A 16,728-nucleotide genomic window follows, 5' to 3' on the forward strand; every position below is an offset into this window, starting at 1 on the left:
TCCTGCAACTTTCACCAATGACTTGTGCTGATCACATTTGCAGGACCAAAGTATCACATTGATGCATCACCCTGTTGTTTTCCACTTCCCTTTGGACGTTTTCGAATGCGCAGGAGAGCTGCGACTTACCTCTGGACTTGCAGATCGGAGTGCATTGTTGCATTCATACAGGTAGACTCAAAACAGGCCCCTCCAAAAAAAAACATCTAGGTCACAAATGAAAACATGCACTATACCAAATCTAGAATAATAATGACATGGGAAAAGTTTGTGGAGCCAGAAAACTGGATTAGACATTATTACATTATATTGCCAACCACAGTTTAAGCCAGCTAAAGTTCAGAAGTCAGAGTCCATGTGTGTAAAAATGCCAACCCCTGTTGCTTTGGTACCCGCCTCCAAAGTCACATTCTAACGTGCTTAAGATGCTTCACCAGTCGTCGCAAGTTGGCAACAGCATTTGTCACACCCTCCTACAGTTCTACTGACCTCTCACCCAAAAAAAGGAAAAAAGAAAAAGAAAATAGAAAAAGAAGAGAAGTATGCAGGCTTTAATTTACCATAGGCCATCTTCAGTGTTGCTTATTGGATGGCAATTGGTGCGTTCAATTAGCAGGTCAGCGAGAAACACATAGAACCCATTAGTCGACTACAGAACCCGATCAGATACGAACTGATTGAAGCTAGCCGTCGGTTGAACGCGTCTGCCCGGCGCATAGCATAAACAAACAGGTAGGCCGGCTGGTGTTATTTGGTTGCGTGATCTGACCATTATAGTTGTCTGTTGTCTCCTTCTGAGAAAGCTCTGTCTGTCTCTGCTTCATAGAGTCCAGAGAAAGAGAGATCAGATACCACTTGCTTGGCGGAATGGGAACATGTAGCTTGGTCCCGAAGTTTTGTGTATGACACATCACCCTATTGATTTCTGCTTTCTTTTCGACTACAGAGTGCATTTCTTGTCGCACAAGTTAAGTTAGTAACTCAAAAAAGTAGTCCCTCCAGAGAAAATCTAGTACCTTTTGCGTCAAAAAATTGAAAACACATTCTGCGGTACTCTCGGTCTGAAGAAAAAGCATAAACTTAGAGACAACCTAGAGATTTCATTATGCCCAACAAGCTCAAGCCAGCTGAAGTTCAGAAGTCCACACTGCAAGTCTAAAGTGCAAACCATTTTTCCTATGTACTCTCATAGATCACAACAAAATGTTCTTAAGATACTTCACCAATCGCTGCAAGTTGGCCACAGCATCCCCCAGACCCCCTCCTATTGTCCTCTCACAAAAAAAACAAATAAATAAATAAAATCTCCATCACGGACCGATCATGGCATCATCGAATAAGACGGTCATAATTTTCGTCCTGTCCACCGGTCAAACGAACTGTAGCCTGCTTTTTGGCGCAAAATTTCTACCGAATTCGATTAAATATTGGTCGTTGCAGCCAAGACTGCCTGATTTAAATTAATAAACCCAAGTAGCACCTGTCTGATAAACAGTATTAGAATATTCCAAATTCTTGGATAAGCTCACAAGCAATTATTTTTATCTGATCAAAGCTAGTTGCGCCCTTAAGTAATGCAGATCAGACACTGCATTATGGAGACCATGATTCATGAGATCGAGCTGGGTTGTTTTATTGCTTCGGTTTCGTCCACTCCGGCGCGTAATCAGAGGTTGACTTCGGTGCCATTGGGGCCAGGGAGGCTGATACGATCCTAGCCACGACAATGTGTCAGCAATTGTACGCTGTTGGTCAGTAGAAAGAGCAGTCTATGATATGATAGGTGTATGGTCGAATCTCTGCAACAGGGATCAATGAGAGTTACAGAGACTTTGTTGATTTTCCTCTTGTTATTCTAACTTCCAAGTCTTGGCCAATGACGAAATATGACAAAGGATGTGCCGATATTTTGTAGTTTTAAGCTATCCAAGACTCCTTGCTGTTAAGCATCACATCAGAAAGAATCATCTCCGATGGGACATTCCGATTAAAGATGGCGATTTGCAATATCTATTTAATAGTTGTTGCGTAATGGTGACCTCCATTGTTTCAAGTAAAATGTCCGTGAAAAGACGCTCATTCCGTGTTCATTTTAAGTGACGCCTATGCGTCTTTATCATGTCGTAAATGATCCACAAAACTAAGCAACATAATCCGGTAGTGCGATCAGCAAAAATGAATCCACACAAAGTCAATGGTTGTCAATCATACTGTAACATGTTCTTGAACAGAGGAAACAACAGCTGACGTAGCCAAAACATGTGTTTTCATTGTTCTTGAACATGTCCATGCAGCATTGCTAAATCAAATCAAAGCAGGTGTAGAGAAAAATGTCCCATGGAAACACATGGAACGTGTATTACGATTAACCCAAGAAAAGGTTCCAATGGAAGTCAATGGTTGTCACTTGTCAGTAAAATACTGAAAAATGTCCTTGAACAGATTAGACACCGGCCAATGCAACTGAAAGTCTGAAACATGTCTTTATTGTTCTGAAACAAGTCCATGCTACATTGTACATCATCAATCCATGCGGATGCAGAGCTACAAACAACCCATTCTTTTATCTGTATAAGGCACTTTTCTTCTTTTTTTCCCCCATGTGCTGTTCAATTGTCTTAGGATGAGATCAGAGCCAGGGTGTGTTATATAGGGGTGTGACCACAGTCTTCGTCTGCAGATACTTCTCAAGACCGTCCATGCCCATGTCCTTGCCGAACCCGCTCATTTTGTACCCACCGAATGGCGCATCAGGGTCGAAGGCAAAGTAGCAGTTGATCCAGATGGCGCCTGCACGAATCGATCGAGACACCGTGTTTGCGATGTCAATGTTCTTTGTCACGATGCCAGCGGCCAGGCCATACCGGGTGTTGTTTGCTTTCTGAATGACCTCCTCAACAGTCCTGCAATGTTACAGTTCAGTTGTTTCAGACATTCAGTTTCAGCTGTCAGACTGAAAAATGTTCAGGGAAGAGGCCTACTTGAATTTCATGAGCGCCATCACCGGTCCAAAGATTTCATCTTGCGCGATCGACATGTCATCCTGAATTAGCATTTTTTAAGAAAAATCAGTATTTTTTTTTGTTGATGGTCAGGAAAACAAAATCTGTTGTTCATGTTGAGCCTTGACCTTGACGTCCGTGAAGATGGTGGGCTCAATGTAGTACCCCTTGTCGCCGCAGGGCTTCCCTCCGGTGACCAGCGTGGCGCCTTCGCGCTTTCCGATATCAATGTACTTGAGAACTTTCTCGTACTGGTCCTTGTCAACCTGCATCGCAATCTCACAGTTGGTCGTTGCATCCAGTGTTGTGTATTCTTGTCTGAACACTGAATCTCTGATGTTCATACCTGTGGACCTTGGTTGACACGCGGGTTGAACGGGTCCCCGACCACCGATTTCTTGGCGAGCTCGGCCGCCTTCTTCACGAACGCGTCGTAGATCCCTTCCTGGACATAGATGCGCGTGCCGGCGACACAGATCTCGCCCTGCGACATTGCAGGGTATGTCGTTGCAGAGAGGTGATGAGAAACTACTCTGCTCGAACTGGATGACCCGAAGAACGTAACTGATCACAACATAAGCATAGCAGCATACCTTGTTGGTGTATGTGGCGAAGTTGACCAGGTTCACGGCCATGTCGAGGTCGGCGTCATCGAAGACGACGATCGGGGACTTGCCGCCCAGCTCGAGTGAGACGGACTTGAGATTGCTCTCGGCGGCCGCCTTCATGACGAGCCGCCCGACCTCCGTGGACCCGGTGAAGCTCAGCTTGTCGACGTCCATGTGCGCGGCGAGGGCGGCGCCGGCCGTGGGGCCGAACCCCGGCACGACGTTGAGCACGCCGTCGGGGACGCCAGCCTCCCTGGCGAGGTGCGCGTAGAAGAGCGCGGAGAGCGGCGTCTGCTCGGCGGGCTTGACGACAACGGTGCACCCCGCGGCGAGCGCCGGGCTGACCTTGAAGAAGAACATGGTGCTGGGGTAGTTCCAGGGCACGATGTGGCCGACGACGCCGACGGGCTCCTTGAGCGTGTAGCCGTGCATCCGCTGCGCCATCTTGAGCGTCTCGCCGTGGATCTTGTCGGCGGCGCCGGCGTAGTAGCGCAGCAGGTGCGCGGCGCCGGGGATGTCCCGGACCTTGCCGACGAGGAAGAGCTTGCCGGCGTCCACCGTGTCCAGCATCGCCAGCTCCTCGATGTGCTGGTCGATCAGGTCCGCGAACTTGTGCAGGATCCGGCCCCGCTCCTGCCAATCAATCAAGCGGCACACGCATGGCGCGAAACAAAGACGCACACGTCATTCGATTTGAATTGAAAAGCTGCACCCCAGTTGGGTTGGGCCCAGTTGGGATTCTTACATAGCCCGTCATCCTGGGCCAGGGGCCATTGTCGAAGGCCTCCCGGGCGGCCTTGACGGCGAGGTCGACGTCGGCCTTGTCGCCCTCGGCGATGTTGGCGATGACCTCGCCGGTGCGCGGGTCCCGGGTCTCGAACGTCCTACCTGCGGGAAAGAGTTCACAGTGATCAGTCATATTTTCTTTTCTATTCGCGCAAATTTTCATGTACTTCAGAGTTCAGATGCTTCTGCTTTCACAGATTGGAATGAAAATGCCTGGGAGCCAGACTATCTGAACTTTGGCACCCGGCAGGCATCTGACTATAATAGACACGGCGTATTGCTGTTTCAGTTTTAATCTCTTAATCTGGACAGGGACAACGTTCTCTATCAGTAGTGTTCATGTTCTACGCACTGCTGCTAATATGACACCCTCGCATTTGAATCCCTGATGACATCGTGTGCATTGGATATACTTGAGTGGTGCCGTTCTATTTGTTTGTCGATAGCCGACGGAGATTTTTCAAAAATAATTAATATGCTATCACCTAGCTAAAACCGCTCTATTGTATGTGCCTTATTATTAGATATAGTAGAAGATATCATATAGAATAAATAAATAAATAAGATAGAACAGGCAGATTACTGCAGTACAAAACAAATAAATAAATAAATAAGATAGAGTAGATTATGCATGTGCATTGCGCACATAGACATGCCTGGCGGCCCGGCCTGGTCGTGCCACTAGGATCGAGAACGCTCGCTCTACGTTGCGTCCCCCCCACGAGCACACGGAAAACAAATCAAGCAATGCTTTGCCAGCAAATTTTTTTTTAGGAAAGCTTTGCGCAATTTTGTGACGACCGAAAGCTAAAACGTACACAACACATGGTGAATTGGTGATCGAATAGAGCTTTCCTCGCACTGTAAGATCTACGTCGTCCATGGCGAAACGCTAGCGAGGCAGCATGCATGTCCGAGGGGACCGATGACGAGAGCATGTCCGGGTATCTGACCGAGAGACCCCGAAACCGACGGGCGGCGGACGCGAGCTCGACGCTGCCGGCCGCGCCGCGACACATCGACGTCAGCGGGCAGCGACAACACACCGAGCGGCTGTAGCAGCGCGCGCCTATCCACACGACGATCCAGCCGCAGGCGGCGTCCTGCCTGCCTACGGCGCCCGGCGAGGCCACGACGGCCGCCGAGCTAGCGCGAGCGGAAGCCGCGCGCCAGCCGTCGCAGCGCCATCCACGCCCTGCTGTTCCGGAGCGAGAGCGAAGCTTCTTGTACGACCTGCAAGGGCTCCGGCCGTGTGCGTGGCCGGCGGCGACGGCCGCCAGCAGCCACCACGGACTAGCCCGCCGATTCGACGGTGTGAACAATATTTTCCAAGCGGCATCACCACAAGAGCCATCATCCGGGCCGGGAGGTCCGGTTTGATTTGGAATTTTTGAGGCCGCCGAACCATGCGTTTAGCTAGCAAACGAGCAGTGCGCCAAAGGCCAGCGCCAGAAAATTGCCGGTGTGATTGCTCCTCCTCCGTCGGCGTGCACGTACGCGCCGCTCAGCGGTTGGGCGACTTGTCTCCATCCATCTCATCAAATGGAGACTGCTGCATACTATAGACTGCTGCCTAGCAGTAGTAGACTAGCCAGAAGCTATATGTATAGTAGATAGTACATACGTCATGGCTTAGCTGGTCTACATGATTATTTCTTCATGAATTGGTAAAACTTTTTCCCGGGCTTAATTGTGCTGCTAATTTTCACCAAGGACCATCTATCTATTCACAAAGTGACATACGAGGTGGTTTTCTGTAATTCTTCCGTGTATAAATTACTTATCAGAAGTGGTTGTAGTTGTCAATCTACATCCGAGCTGTAATCCGTCGTTTAATTAGTGCTCATCAGCTTTGTTTCGTTTTGTGGCTGTCGCGACGCCCGTGATGGCGAGATCGGCACCATCTATCCTATCAATCTCGCACTTGCAGGTGGTCCGTTCATTTTAGACCTTCTTGCAAGCCTTGCCGTGGTGCACGTGGCCCCTGCAATAGCAGAGGAAGCATGTAGAAGCAATGCACGGCCCCTGTTCTTGCTACAAGATTGACGAACTTCGTATTCCCTAAAATTCAGTGCCCACGACGAGGGCTGGAAGGTCAGTGATGTGTACTCCTAGCTAGCTAGCAATAGCAGGGACAGAGCGAGCATCAAATGGTGGCCATGTGCCCATGTACCAAATAAACTGGAATAGCAGGTGTCGGCAAGTCCCAGTCATCCGGGTGCCCTGGCTTTCAGTACTGCTAGCTATCATCTATTGGAAAAAGGACGCGTCGCGGCAGTGTGTGGTCGGCGAATTTGCACGAATCCGGAAAGCTAGGGCCTCTCGGCTTCAGTTGCACCAACCATCTGCAACGGGACAAGCCAGGCCTAGCTCATGAAGGATGGATGGTCACTGTCAACTGAAGCGTGCATGGCCGAAACAGTTCGTCGATCCAAGGCTGAATCAGAGACACAAGATGATATTCGTGTCGCTTGCTTGTTACAAAAGAATTTGCTTTTTTTTCAGAGAATTTTACGTGCATACGGTGCAAATTAAAATTCTGTCGATCGATCGGTGCTCTGAAAATAGAGGCCTTTTTTCCTTCGTCGAGACGCAGCTTGTGGTTTGGACAAGCTACCACTAAACGAGAGTACGTCCTCCGTATATCCTTAAAATGCTAGCACTTGGTCATGAGATCGAGTAGTACACCCGTAGTATCCTTAATTACTATTTGCGTTGCGGCATTGACCATCCAAGTACGGTGCCAAGAGTGGTACTGCTACGTACAACCATTCGTCCAGTCGAGTACAGCTCCACATCAAGTGCACGGTGGTTAAGCCTAATGATCAGTTGTATTTAATTATTACAAAGTGCAGACTGGCAGGCAAAGCAATTTCTATCCGAATAAACACTGTTTTTTATTTTTTGTTGCCGTGCGGCTAGCCACCTCACTTCTGCCGTCGCCTCTCGCTTCCCACGATCACACAAGATCAAAGCAAAAGAAAAAACATTGCTTTTTCTGCGACGACTTAAAGCTACAGGCGCCATGCCGGCTATAGCTCCTACTTGGTTACTGCGAGTCTGTGACGGACGGCCTGTCTTCGTCAAGAGTCAAGACATGCACGGTGTCATCCGGCCGAGATCTCACCTGCGAGAAATCCAAGGCCGAAGCTAGCGAGGCAGATTGTCTCGTAGTACCTCCTCGAGGTGGCCACCCGCTGCGCCACTCGCAGTCGCCCACCCGTCCGCCGGTGGATCGAAGACGAATTGTTTGTGCCCAGAAATAAAAAAAAGGAAATACTTTCGAAAATATTTGAACTTTTCAAGAGATTTGTGCTCGATTTGGGGGAAGACCGTAAGAATAGCACTAGCGTGCCATTAGAGACGAACGGCTTAGTTTGGACGAATTTGGAATTGGATTGGAGCACGGTGGTTTTCCCAGTTTTGATTCTGTATAGGTGACCAGTCAGGAAGAGCTAGCGGAGAGCTCGAGTGCGGGAAGTGGGAGGGCGATGGGCGTACCGGAGACGGCGTCGGCGAAGTGGCCGTTGATGAAGAGCTTGGTGAACCTGACCTCCACCTTGGGAACCTCGAACCCCTTGCCGCCGCCGCTCCCGTTCGCAGCCGCCATGGCGCCGCCCTCCCGACGAAGGGCCGGAGTCCGCTGAGAGATGTGTCTTGTGGGCGCGTGGCGTGGGCGCGGGAGAGGAAGCGGATAGATGGAGCAGAGGTGGAGACGATGGATATGCACACGGCGCCTGGCGCCTTGGAGGCAGCAGGCTTTTTAAAGTGGACGGCAGGAGAAGCCAGGACGACGAGCCAAAGCCCAAAGGGCGGCACCGGACGGCGGCAGATTCGGCTACGCTAGCTGCTTCCTTTCTCCTTTTTTTCCTTTTTTCTTCTTTTTTTTTTTGCTTTGCTTATACCTCTTCTAGCTAGCTCGTGTCCAAAGTCGTTCCCGACTTACGGCGGGCCCGTGTGTGTGGAACTTCACTTAAACAAACCAACCTTTTGCAAATAGCAGTTAATAACAAATAAAACTTAGAAAGGGACCTGAGGTTTTAGCAGTCCCGTAGACGTGCTCCCTCCGTTTGAATTACAAATCTGAAAAGGAATAAACTTTATAAATTTTAACCGTCCACTAATCAAATTATGTGTATACTTAGTATATAAAACTTATTTAATCGGGTTCTTATATCGTAGGTTTTTACGGTACTGATTTTGTAGGTATCGGTGATGGTTTATTAGGCACACTGCTTCTAGATACTTTCCCAAAGTGTAGTATACCTCAGATAAATAGTGGGAGTATTACTATTTGTTTTATTTGTTTTATGATCAGTAAAAATCTGAGATGCTATTAAGGCTCTCGTAAAGAGGAGGTTAGGCTACAAACCCTTTCACAGGTGTGGCCTTTATTATCTACACATCTAGTAGCAAAACACATGTAAAGTTCAAGTTGACCTCAGCTCGTGTTACCGTCATGATGGACTACTACCCTAAATTCTTCTACTCTTAAGTCAGGTCTCCCATGGCCAGTCAGTATGTAACGTTATCGCAGCTCTACAACGGCGACCTCAATATTTTAATTTCTAAAGGCCATGCGTGTGAGAGATACAGTAATCCCTTTCTTTTCATCTGCAGGGTGGCTTTTTATCCGTCTCATCGTCATTAAGATTTCATAGAATGAATAGGTGCGCATGGGTCTCAAAGTCAAGAGGATCTGTTGAATTAGAGCAAATATTATGGTAGGCTGCAAGCAGCCTGAATGCTGAGGTGGAGAAGAGAGAGGAGAAACGGGCTGTAAGTTTACAGCCGGCTTTGACGCAAGAACCAAAAAAAATTTGTGAGAGAGACAAATGGACCATGTATTAATGGTAAAAAGCTAACCATTGTACAGTGGGCTGAGAGACTAAGAGATAGACTATAAAGATCCTTACAACCAGTAGTCAGTTGTATTATTAATTTGCTCCTAAACGGACGCAGTCTCGCTCTCTGTCACTGTTGTACCCTCACAAGTTACAAGTGGCGCACACGGAGCGTACCATGACATAAACTATCGGGAGAACGACACGGGAGATGGAGCCACGAATCCGGAGTAGATAAGACGTCAAGCTTTCATTTGGGGTATTTATATGCATATAATATAAATATATCTTCGCTGCATGATATCATATTCTTTAAATGCCGCTACACCATACCCATTTGTATTTAGAAATGGAAACGAACCCAAACAACGGTTCCAAGCTTTTACACGACGACTGTCAAACTCTCAAATCTCACCTTACAAGCTCGATTATCGGTTTGCCACGATAATATGAAAATATCTTTTCTACGCGTGCGTGTAGCTAACCTCAGTTTGTATGATATAGGACATACCTGATCTAACAACCTAACAAAAAGCACGTACGTGAAGTTTGCTATCATACTAGACCGTCTTGGATGGTATATACATTGAATATACGACCATTCGAGTATACAAATATACTTATTATCATATAGAAGTATCAATGTATAACATGATAAAAATAGGGATGCTTTTGAAACTTTTTATATAATTTCTTTTAAAGTATCTTAGTCCTGTACACCAAAGTGATAAATGAATATCTTCACCGCATGATATCATATCGTTGAAATGCTACTCCAATCGCTAGAGAGTTCCATTCCAAAACTGAAATTGATAATCCCGCAACAAGGGGGTTCCGGGCTTCCACACGATCGAATGTCAGGCTCTGAGACCTCGCCTAACAACAAGCTCGGCTTGGCACACGTGCTGTGTATGAGAGTCTCGATGCTGACGGCTACTTCTCAAATCAGCCTGCCGGCGCCCGGCAGCAACCCACCGACGTCGCCAGCTACCGATAGCACACATGGAGCAGCACGCGTCCATGCACATCCAGTACCCGCTCGACCAGCTAGGTAGCGAGTGGCAGGCACACGAACGGCCGAACCAAGCACCCCGGAGAGCGCGTGTGCATGGCGCCCGGCGAGGCCACGACGGCCACCAGACATGGAAGCTCCCACAGCCCACAGGCGTCCTCGCCGCGCCGGCCGCCGGACGGTGCGTGGCGCGTCGGCGTCGCCAGCAGCAACAGCGGCACGGCCAATGCAACCCGTCGGAAAAAGAAACCGAGGATGGCGACGGTTCATGGACGGCGCGTGTGGTTATTGGCCGGGCACCGGCAGCATCAGCTGGTGTCGCCGGGGCGCGTGGCGTGGCATGCCAAGGCGTCGACGACGTGCCCCTCTCCTGGCCAGGGAACTGATGAACAAGAGCAAGGCTGCAGGGCAATGCCCGGGCCTCGGCGACCGATGGAAGCGTGACGGCCCGACTGACGGAGGCGCGGGCACGGCCGGACGCGTCCGGATCTGGATCTGACAGCCCGGATCCGGAAGGAGGTGTGGGTAGAACAAGAGGACGATGAGGCGTGAGGCGGAGGAAGGACCCGGGCTTTTGGAAGAGTACTAGATTAAATTCCAATCGTTGTCGCGAGGATCCGGGGTGTGAAACGGATTCGCAGCGACATCCCAACTAACGTATGCGTATGACGGCAAGCATCGAAGCTTCTTCGTGATGCCAGCCGTGTCCGTCCGTGCCGCCGGTCGCCGGACGGCGCGTGTGCTGGGTCGCGACTCGCGAGCGGAGGGGGAGGCACGACGAGGACAGCGGCGGCGACGCCGGCCGTGGCAGCACGCGTGGCCCCGTAACCGGCGGAAAAGGGAGAGCACGGGAGCCGTCGCTGGCCGGGGTGGACCGGGCGCAACCAAGCTACACGACGCCGGCACTCGGCAGGGCCACCAACATCGCGGGGTAGGGACCGTAGCGTAGGGGCTGTGTTGCCTCTTTCCTGATGTGTCCAACTCACGACCGGAGAAGATAGAACACGAGCAAAGAAACAAGGCCAGGGTCTGATCACGACTCACGAGTACGACAGATGGACGGGTCCGAGAAGACCGTACAGTCAGTGTTGTGACCAGGTTTTGATGTGGTGTGGTGAAGAAATGCTTGAAAAGTAGAAGCTTCGGCCAACAATCAGACCTGACCTTTGGTCCCGGGCAAGGCATCATATACGTAGTAAAAACCCTCCCTGGCTGTGACCTTAACGGCCAAACCAACTTTTTATGGCACCAAAATGCAAGCACGTTCTTCAGCAAAACCTCACCTGCTATCTCCTTCGGGAATCACATGGCGCAGGCACGCTGCTCGGCACGCCAGAAATTCAGGCAATCCAGCTCTTCAGCAGCTCAACGGCTACAGTAAGTTTCAGGAACAAGACGCGACATTCCATGTCATGATAACTTTCTCCACGCCTCGGCCTCACACCACGCAGTTGGGATGCAACAAATCATAGACTCATGACATCCATTCTGCAGAACATTCAGGTCACAGGTATATCATACTTGTTTTCAAATGTGTGTGCACAGGCTCCACCGCGGGAGCACAGCTGCACGGGCACCGAAGGCGCAGCACAGAACCGATACCCTTTATACTCGTTTTTCCAACACTGTGGTGCCATTACAGCATGAGGATATTGGGACGCACCTGTTAACAACGTGCAAGCGCCATCTGGCACGCTAAAGCTCCCTAGGAAAAAATGCTAGTGTACATTACATTGGCCGACTGAAACATCAGCTTTTTCACCAAGAAAAAGGCTTATCGACAGGCTTACATCAATTTCATGGTACAGAGGAGCAAGATGCCTTCAGCTTTGTAACGGATGGCTTTGCCTGCTTTCTCCTGACCACCTTCTTGGCGTACAATGTTACATGGGGCGGAGTCAAGCCTCTTCAAAAAGTCATGTTGGGTTTCTGAAGAATGGATGGTCCAGAGCTTCTTGGGCACTGAGACGCTCCGACGGCTCGAATCGTAATAGACCGTATAGCAAGTCCACCAGTGCTGCCCTCGAATGGTCAGCACTCCTCGATACCAAGTCCTGAAGTTGCGGTCCATAAGTTCAGGATTCGAGAGTTTAATCCCCCCCCCCCCTCTTCATATTTTCATAGCTTTTTACTCATGTTGAGTTACATTTGACATTCTCTTAGTCCAGATGAAATATCAATAGCAGCTATACTAGTTTTCACCTATTATTCAGTATGAAAGAATATCAAGCAACTCACTGAACGAGACAGCAAAACTGCACACTTTGTCTCCTAGTTGAATTCCAATAAACCAAACTGATTTTTATGTTTGACATGGTAGCAGATTGTCCTCGTCAAGCCTGTTTTATGATGTGTTATTAAGTAAATTTGGTGTCTTCCAAAAGAGAAGGTCCATATCTGCTAACGCTTTCTGAAGGACGGTATTTTTGTCCATGTGCAGTTACATATTGACTCAATTTTGTGCCTTGCAAAAGAAAGTTCGTAGATGCCATTCTTACATATTTTTATTATATGTCCAAAAAACTACTAGCAGGAATAGCAAACAGTATATCTAATAACTATAAGTGCAAACCCTAACTTCTAACCTTAACCAAACCCACAGTTACCCTTGAAATCTAGGAAAAAAGATAACCAGACCAATGACAAGAACGTATTAAAGTTTCTAAATAAAAAGTTATGATTAGTTGATAGATAAGCATAGCCAAAACAGCAAACTTGAGGGAAACGGGAACCTTTAGTCGATCCAGCTTTCTCACAGCTCTGATGCTTTCTCTTGAAACAGCACCTTCAGGCCAATTTAAACGTGACACTCTCCTAAAATACTTCTGGGCAGATGAACTGCACATTCCAGGTGACATATGTAAGCACAATAAATGAATATTTAAAAAACAAAAGAAAAAAACAAATAGATTGCAAGCTAACACCATAAAAATATCATATAGCTGCATCCTCTGTATACAAGAGTTTCCATGAAGTTCCAGCATCGACAAATTCAGCATAACATGCAGGCAAGACACATAACAGAGATACATGCACATGCAGAAGTACCTTAATGAAATTCAAGGAGCAACAAATAAAAGAGGGGTGCAAGCTAGTATTACTAGTGTCCATAAAAGCAGCTATTAGCTTCGAAAATCAAGTAGAAAAAACAAAATAGAATAAATCATGTAAATTAAGTACAGCTGATACTCTGCTATTGAAGAAATACTATGAATTGTAACATATTAGAAACAAGTAAACTTGGTTTGACTCTACAGTAAGAATCAAATGCGCCACTTTCTCAAAAGGTTCAAATAAATGAAGGTAAAATATAGAAGAAAACGGGGTAAAATATGAAGTGTAACAGATTAGAAACAAATAATATAGAAGAAAGCATGGTAAAACCTAAAATCTCACCCCTGCAAAAAAAAACGTATCCATTCAATTCAAAAGCTGAAAATGACTTTAAGATCAACAAATTAAGATTGCAAGGCACCTTGCATTCCGTATCATATGCTCCGGTATAGGTCCCAGAACCCTCTCCATCATTGCTAGGTGTTCCAGATTCTCGTGTGTTTGAAACAATGCTTCCCCCTAAAAGACTTGCTAATGTTAGGAAAATATCCATCAACAAATGCTAGAAAAATACAAGTGTGAGAAGTGATCTAACGGAGCATAGCTCAACAAGAATACAGCCAACACTCCAAATATCACATGGAAAACTCCAGCCTAGGCCTGCAATAGAAATATTCAACATCAGAATTAATGATTGGCATAACTGGAGAAGAACAACTGGCAACTATTATGATAGCTAGCATAACAACTATGGAGCATGATAACAAGTCTTATTCTTATTTTGCACATAAGCAGAGACCTCAGTCCAATCAATTTCGTTGATCAGTGACACTCAACCATCAACTCAAACTAAATATGCTCAGAAAACATTGAAAAGGAAAAAAAACAACTTTTCTTTTCAAACTGCTGTCAGTTGCGCCATTAAACATAAACAAGAGTATGAACTAGGATGCAGACTTTGGTAAGATTTTGAAATCTGTTTTACCATTTGGAGAAGAGCAAAGAATATTCACTTTTGAGTGATAGTTCATACCTCAAACATGATAAAATAGAATCAAACCTTTAAGAATAACCAAATTACCTAAGATTATTTCAGGTGCCCTGTAATGCCTCGTGGATACAATCGAGTTATGTTCCTGATTATCAAAGGCGGTACTACCAAAATCTATCAGCTTTATGGCACTGGACTTTGGCAAGCACTTGAAATGCATCTCATCTTGCGAACTCTTCTGTACAACCCCAAGCAATCATTCAAGAAAACTGCTAATACAGTATGCCTATTAATGAAATAGCAGATGATCACTAAAAAATGGGTGAGATTAAGTACCTTTGAACTTGGAACCTTTATATACTCGGAAGACACAAGAAGTATGTTTTCTGGCTTCAGATCAGTGTGGATAAGCCGCAACTCATGCATATCTGTTTCAAAAATAAAGAAAGATGGTCAATACTGCCCCTTTGGAGCAATAAAATAATGAAGCTGCAGCTGCCAAATTAGCTAATAATTGACGCAAAATCAAGCAATAACTAACACACATGCTACAGATTCCAACAGTTGCCGTCCAAACTCCCGCACAAGTTCCACAGGGAAAGGTTGGTATCTATTTCGCTTTAGAAAATCGTACAAGCTTGGTCCAAGCTTCTCAAAAACCTGACAAAACCATTGATATCCATTGAATAAACAGTATTTTTAATTTGTAACGATATCAGGGAACCTTCATGAGCAAAGAACAAAAAGATTTTGCAGTCAAGCAAATCTTGCTACAGGTGAATAATCACAATTTGTATAGATGAGTCTCTCATCCCAACAAGGGGTATTGGGTGGGCCAATAACACAAATAATATCAACAAACAATATATGGACAGAAATTGCTAACTAATTTTAAAAACTAGTATAATTGACAAAAAGCTAGTACTTACAATGCATATATGATTACGATAGTCAAACCATCTCTGAATTTGGACACAGCTGGCAATTGAAGAGGAACAGTCAAGTCAGAAATCGGAATAGGGTTATACTTTAATACGTTTTCTGAGACACTCACAGTGATCTGTACTTCTCATTTTCTGCGAGGCGATTAAGCACATCTATCTCAATCATTGCAGCATCACGGTACTTGCGGATGCTCCGAACAACTTTTATGGCAACATATTCACGTGTTTCACGGTCCCAGCATTCCAAAACACGCCCAAAAGTACCTACGAAAATCCAACTCGCAGCGCTCTTCATTAGAATAATAGCGAAGATACCCAGCAGAAGTGGAGACGACAGATTGCAGAAAACCCGAACCTTCTCCCATTTTGCTCAAAATTTTATCTGCATATGCATAAAGCAGAATATCAATAAATATAGCCAAACTCTACATAGTACCAACTAATTCCAGGTCCAGAAATATACTGAGAACTAAGCAAACTGCTACATGCATAAAATTTACTACTAAATTCACAAAAACTTAAAAGATCAGAATTAGAACCCTGCTTCGTTCAACTCCTTCACTTAATGTAAGTAAAAATTTAATATATGCAGTCTAACAGCGAAAAAAAGTTCATGCAATGCGACAACAGAAAGCCAAAAAGTAGACTACCAGTTTCCATGCAGAATCAGAGGCCAATCGAAAAGCACATAAAACCAAAATAACAAATCGATGTCACCACCAATCACATATTATTACACACAAACAAACGTTATCCGCGCACAAGGGCTAAAGTCTAAAGGATCTCAAATAGAAAGCTACGAGTCGGGTGCTCACATCGGCGGGTCAAGTTCTCGCCGAGATCGAAGACGTAGTGGCCGTCGCGGTCGTCCTCTCTCCACGGCGGCGACGCGCCGCCCCTTAGTACCTGCGTCCACAGCGTGGCCTAATCCGCATCAGCACACCCCCCAAACCCCGAAAATCCGTGAGCACACACGAGCAAAGCGGGCCCTACCACTTCCCGCTCAGGCGGCGGCGCGGCGGGGTCGTCATACGCTTGGCGCGTTCGCTTCCGAGACCGCGATGACTCCATGACAAGCTGCGAATCGATGGGGATGAGAGGGAGGGGGCAAGGGGGCAGAGAGAAACCCTAGATGGGGAGAGGCGAGGTCGGGGCGCGCTAATGGCCGCGAGGAGGTGCAGGTGGGGGGCGGCGAGGAGGCGTGGCGGGCTGGGGCCCAGATGGAAGTGAGCGGCGGCCGTGGACGGGCCTGGGCTCGAGCGTTCTATTTTGAGGGCCGTCGGGCTCGGGCCATTTTTTGTTTCTACTGTGTCAGAGAGCACCGGGCCCTTGCAGTGTTGGTGCTCTGTGGGCGAAGTTATCGAATTGCCCTTTGCTTCTACTAGATGCCTATACCATGCCATCTTAGGGTAACAGCTGGCATCATGTTCCATCTTGATACACACAAACTTGTAATTACAAAGATAATTGAGATTGATAATAGAAGG

At 47.0% G+C, this 16,728-nt stretch overlaps 2 protein-coding genes across 3 annotated transcripts; both read right to left on the reverse strand.

Annotated features, from left to right (window-relative positions):
- Positions 1–2,458: 2,458 nt before the first annotated feature.
- LOC112894826 (aldehyde dehydrogenase family 2 member C4-like) lies at positions 2,459–8,144 on the reverse strand. 2 transcript variants are annotated; one of them, XM_025962645.1, is made up of 7 exons: positions 7,898–8,144; positions 4,356–4,498; positions 3,596–4,243; positions 3,349–3,486; positions 3,131–3,268; positions 2,982–3,043; positions 2,459–2,903 (listed from the first exon to the last, which is right to left on the reverse strand). In XM_025962645.1, the coding sequence occupies exons 1-7, from the start codon at positions 8,004–8,006 to the stop codon at positions 2,630–2,632; spliced, it is 1,512 nt and encodes a 503-aa protein (XP_025818430.1). In that variant the 5' UTR covers positions 8,007–8,144; the 3' UTR covers positions 2,459–2,629. The 2 variants fall into 2 exon arrangements, with proteins under 2 accessions (XP_025818430.1, XP_025818431.1); XM_025962646.1 differs by lacking the exon at positions 7,898–8,144 and adding an exon at positions 7,524–7,779 and having other exon boundaries at positions 2,609–2,903.
- A 3,579-nt stretch (positions 8,145–11,723) lies between these two features.
- Positions 11,724–16,486, reverse strand: LOC112893563 (serine/threonine-protein kinase AFC3). The gene is made up of 12 exons (XM_025960964.1): positions 16,235–16,486; positions 16,057–16,147; positions 15,597–15,623; positions 15,352–15,505; positions 15,227–15,275; positions 14,843–14,957; positions 14,634–14,725; positions 14,388–14,535; positions 13,902–13,966; positions 13,728–13,825; positions 12,985–13,090; positions 11,724–12,306 (listed from the first exon to the last, which is right to left on the reverse strand). The coding sequence occupies exons 1-12, from the start codon at positions 16,310–16,312 to the stop codon at positions 12,169–12,171; spliced, it is 1,161 nt and encodes a 386-aa protein (XP_025816749.1). The 5' UTR covers positions 16,313–16,486; the 3' UTR covers positions 11,724–12,168.
- Between the last annotated feature and the right edge of the window lie 242 nt (positions 16,487–16,728).

The sequence above is a fragment of the Panicum hallii genome, chromosome 5 (assembly GCF_002211085.1).
Source record: "Panicum hallii strain FIL2 chromosome 5, PHallii_v3.1, whole genome shotgun sequence".
Lineage (NCBI taxonomy): Eukaryota > Viridiplantae > Streptophyta > Magnoliopsida > Poales > Poaceae > Panicum > Panicum hallii.

Coding starts and splice junctions, on each gene's coding strand:
- LOC112893563 (XM_025960964.1), bottom strand. CDS start 16,312: ATGGAGTCATCGCGGTCTCGGAAGCGAACGCGCCAAGCGTATGACGAC. Junction 16,148..16,234: donor CGCCGCCTGAGCGGGAAGTG/GTAGGGCCCGCT, acceptor CTGTGGACGCAG/GTACTAAGGGGCGGCGCGTC. Junction 15,506..15,596: donor TTTGAGCAAAATGGGAGAAG/GTTCGGGTTTTC, acceptor GGATTTTCGTAG/GTACTTTTGGGCGTGTTTTG.
- LOC112894826 (XM_025962645.1), bottom strand. CDS start 8,006: ATGGCGGCTGCGAACGGGAGCGGCGGCGGCAAGGGGTTCGAGGTTCCC. Junction 4,499..7,897: donor CTTCGCCGACGCCGTCTCCG/GTACGCCCATCG, acceptor TCTTTCCCGCAG/GTAGGACGTTCGAGACCCGG. Junction 3,044..3,130: donor CCATCTTCACGGACGTCAAG/GTCAAGGCTCAA, acceptor ATGCTAATTCAG/GATGACATGTCGATCGCGCA.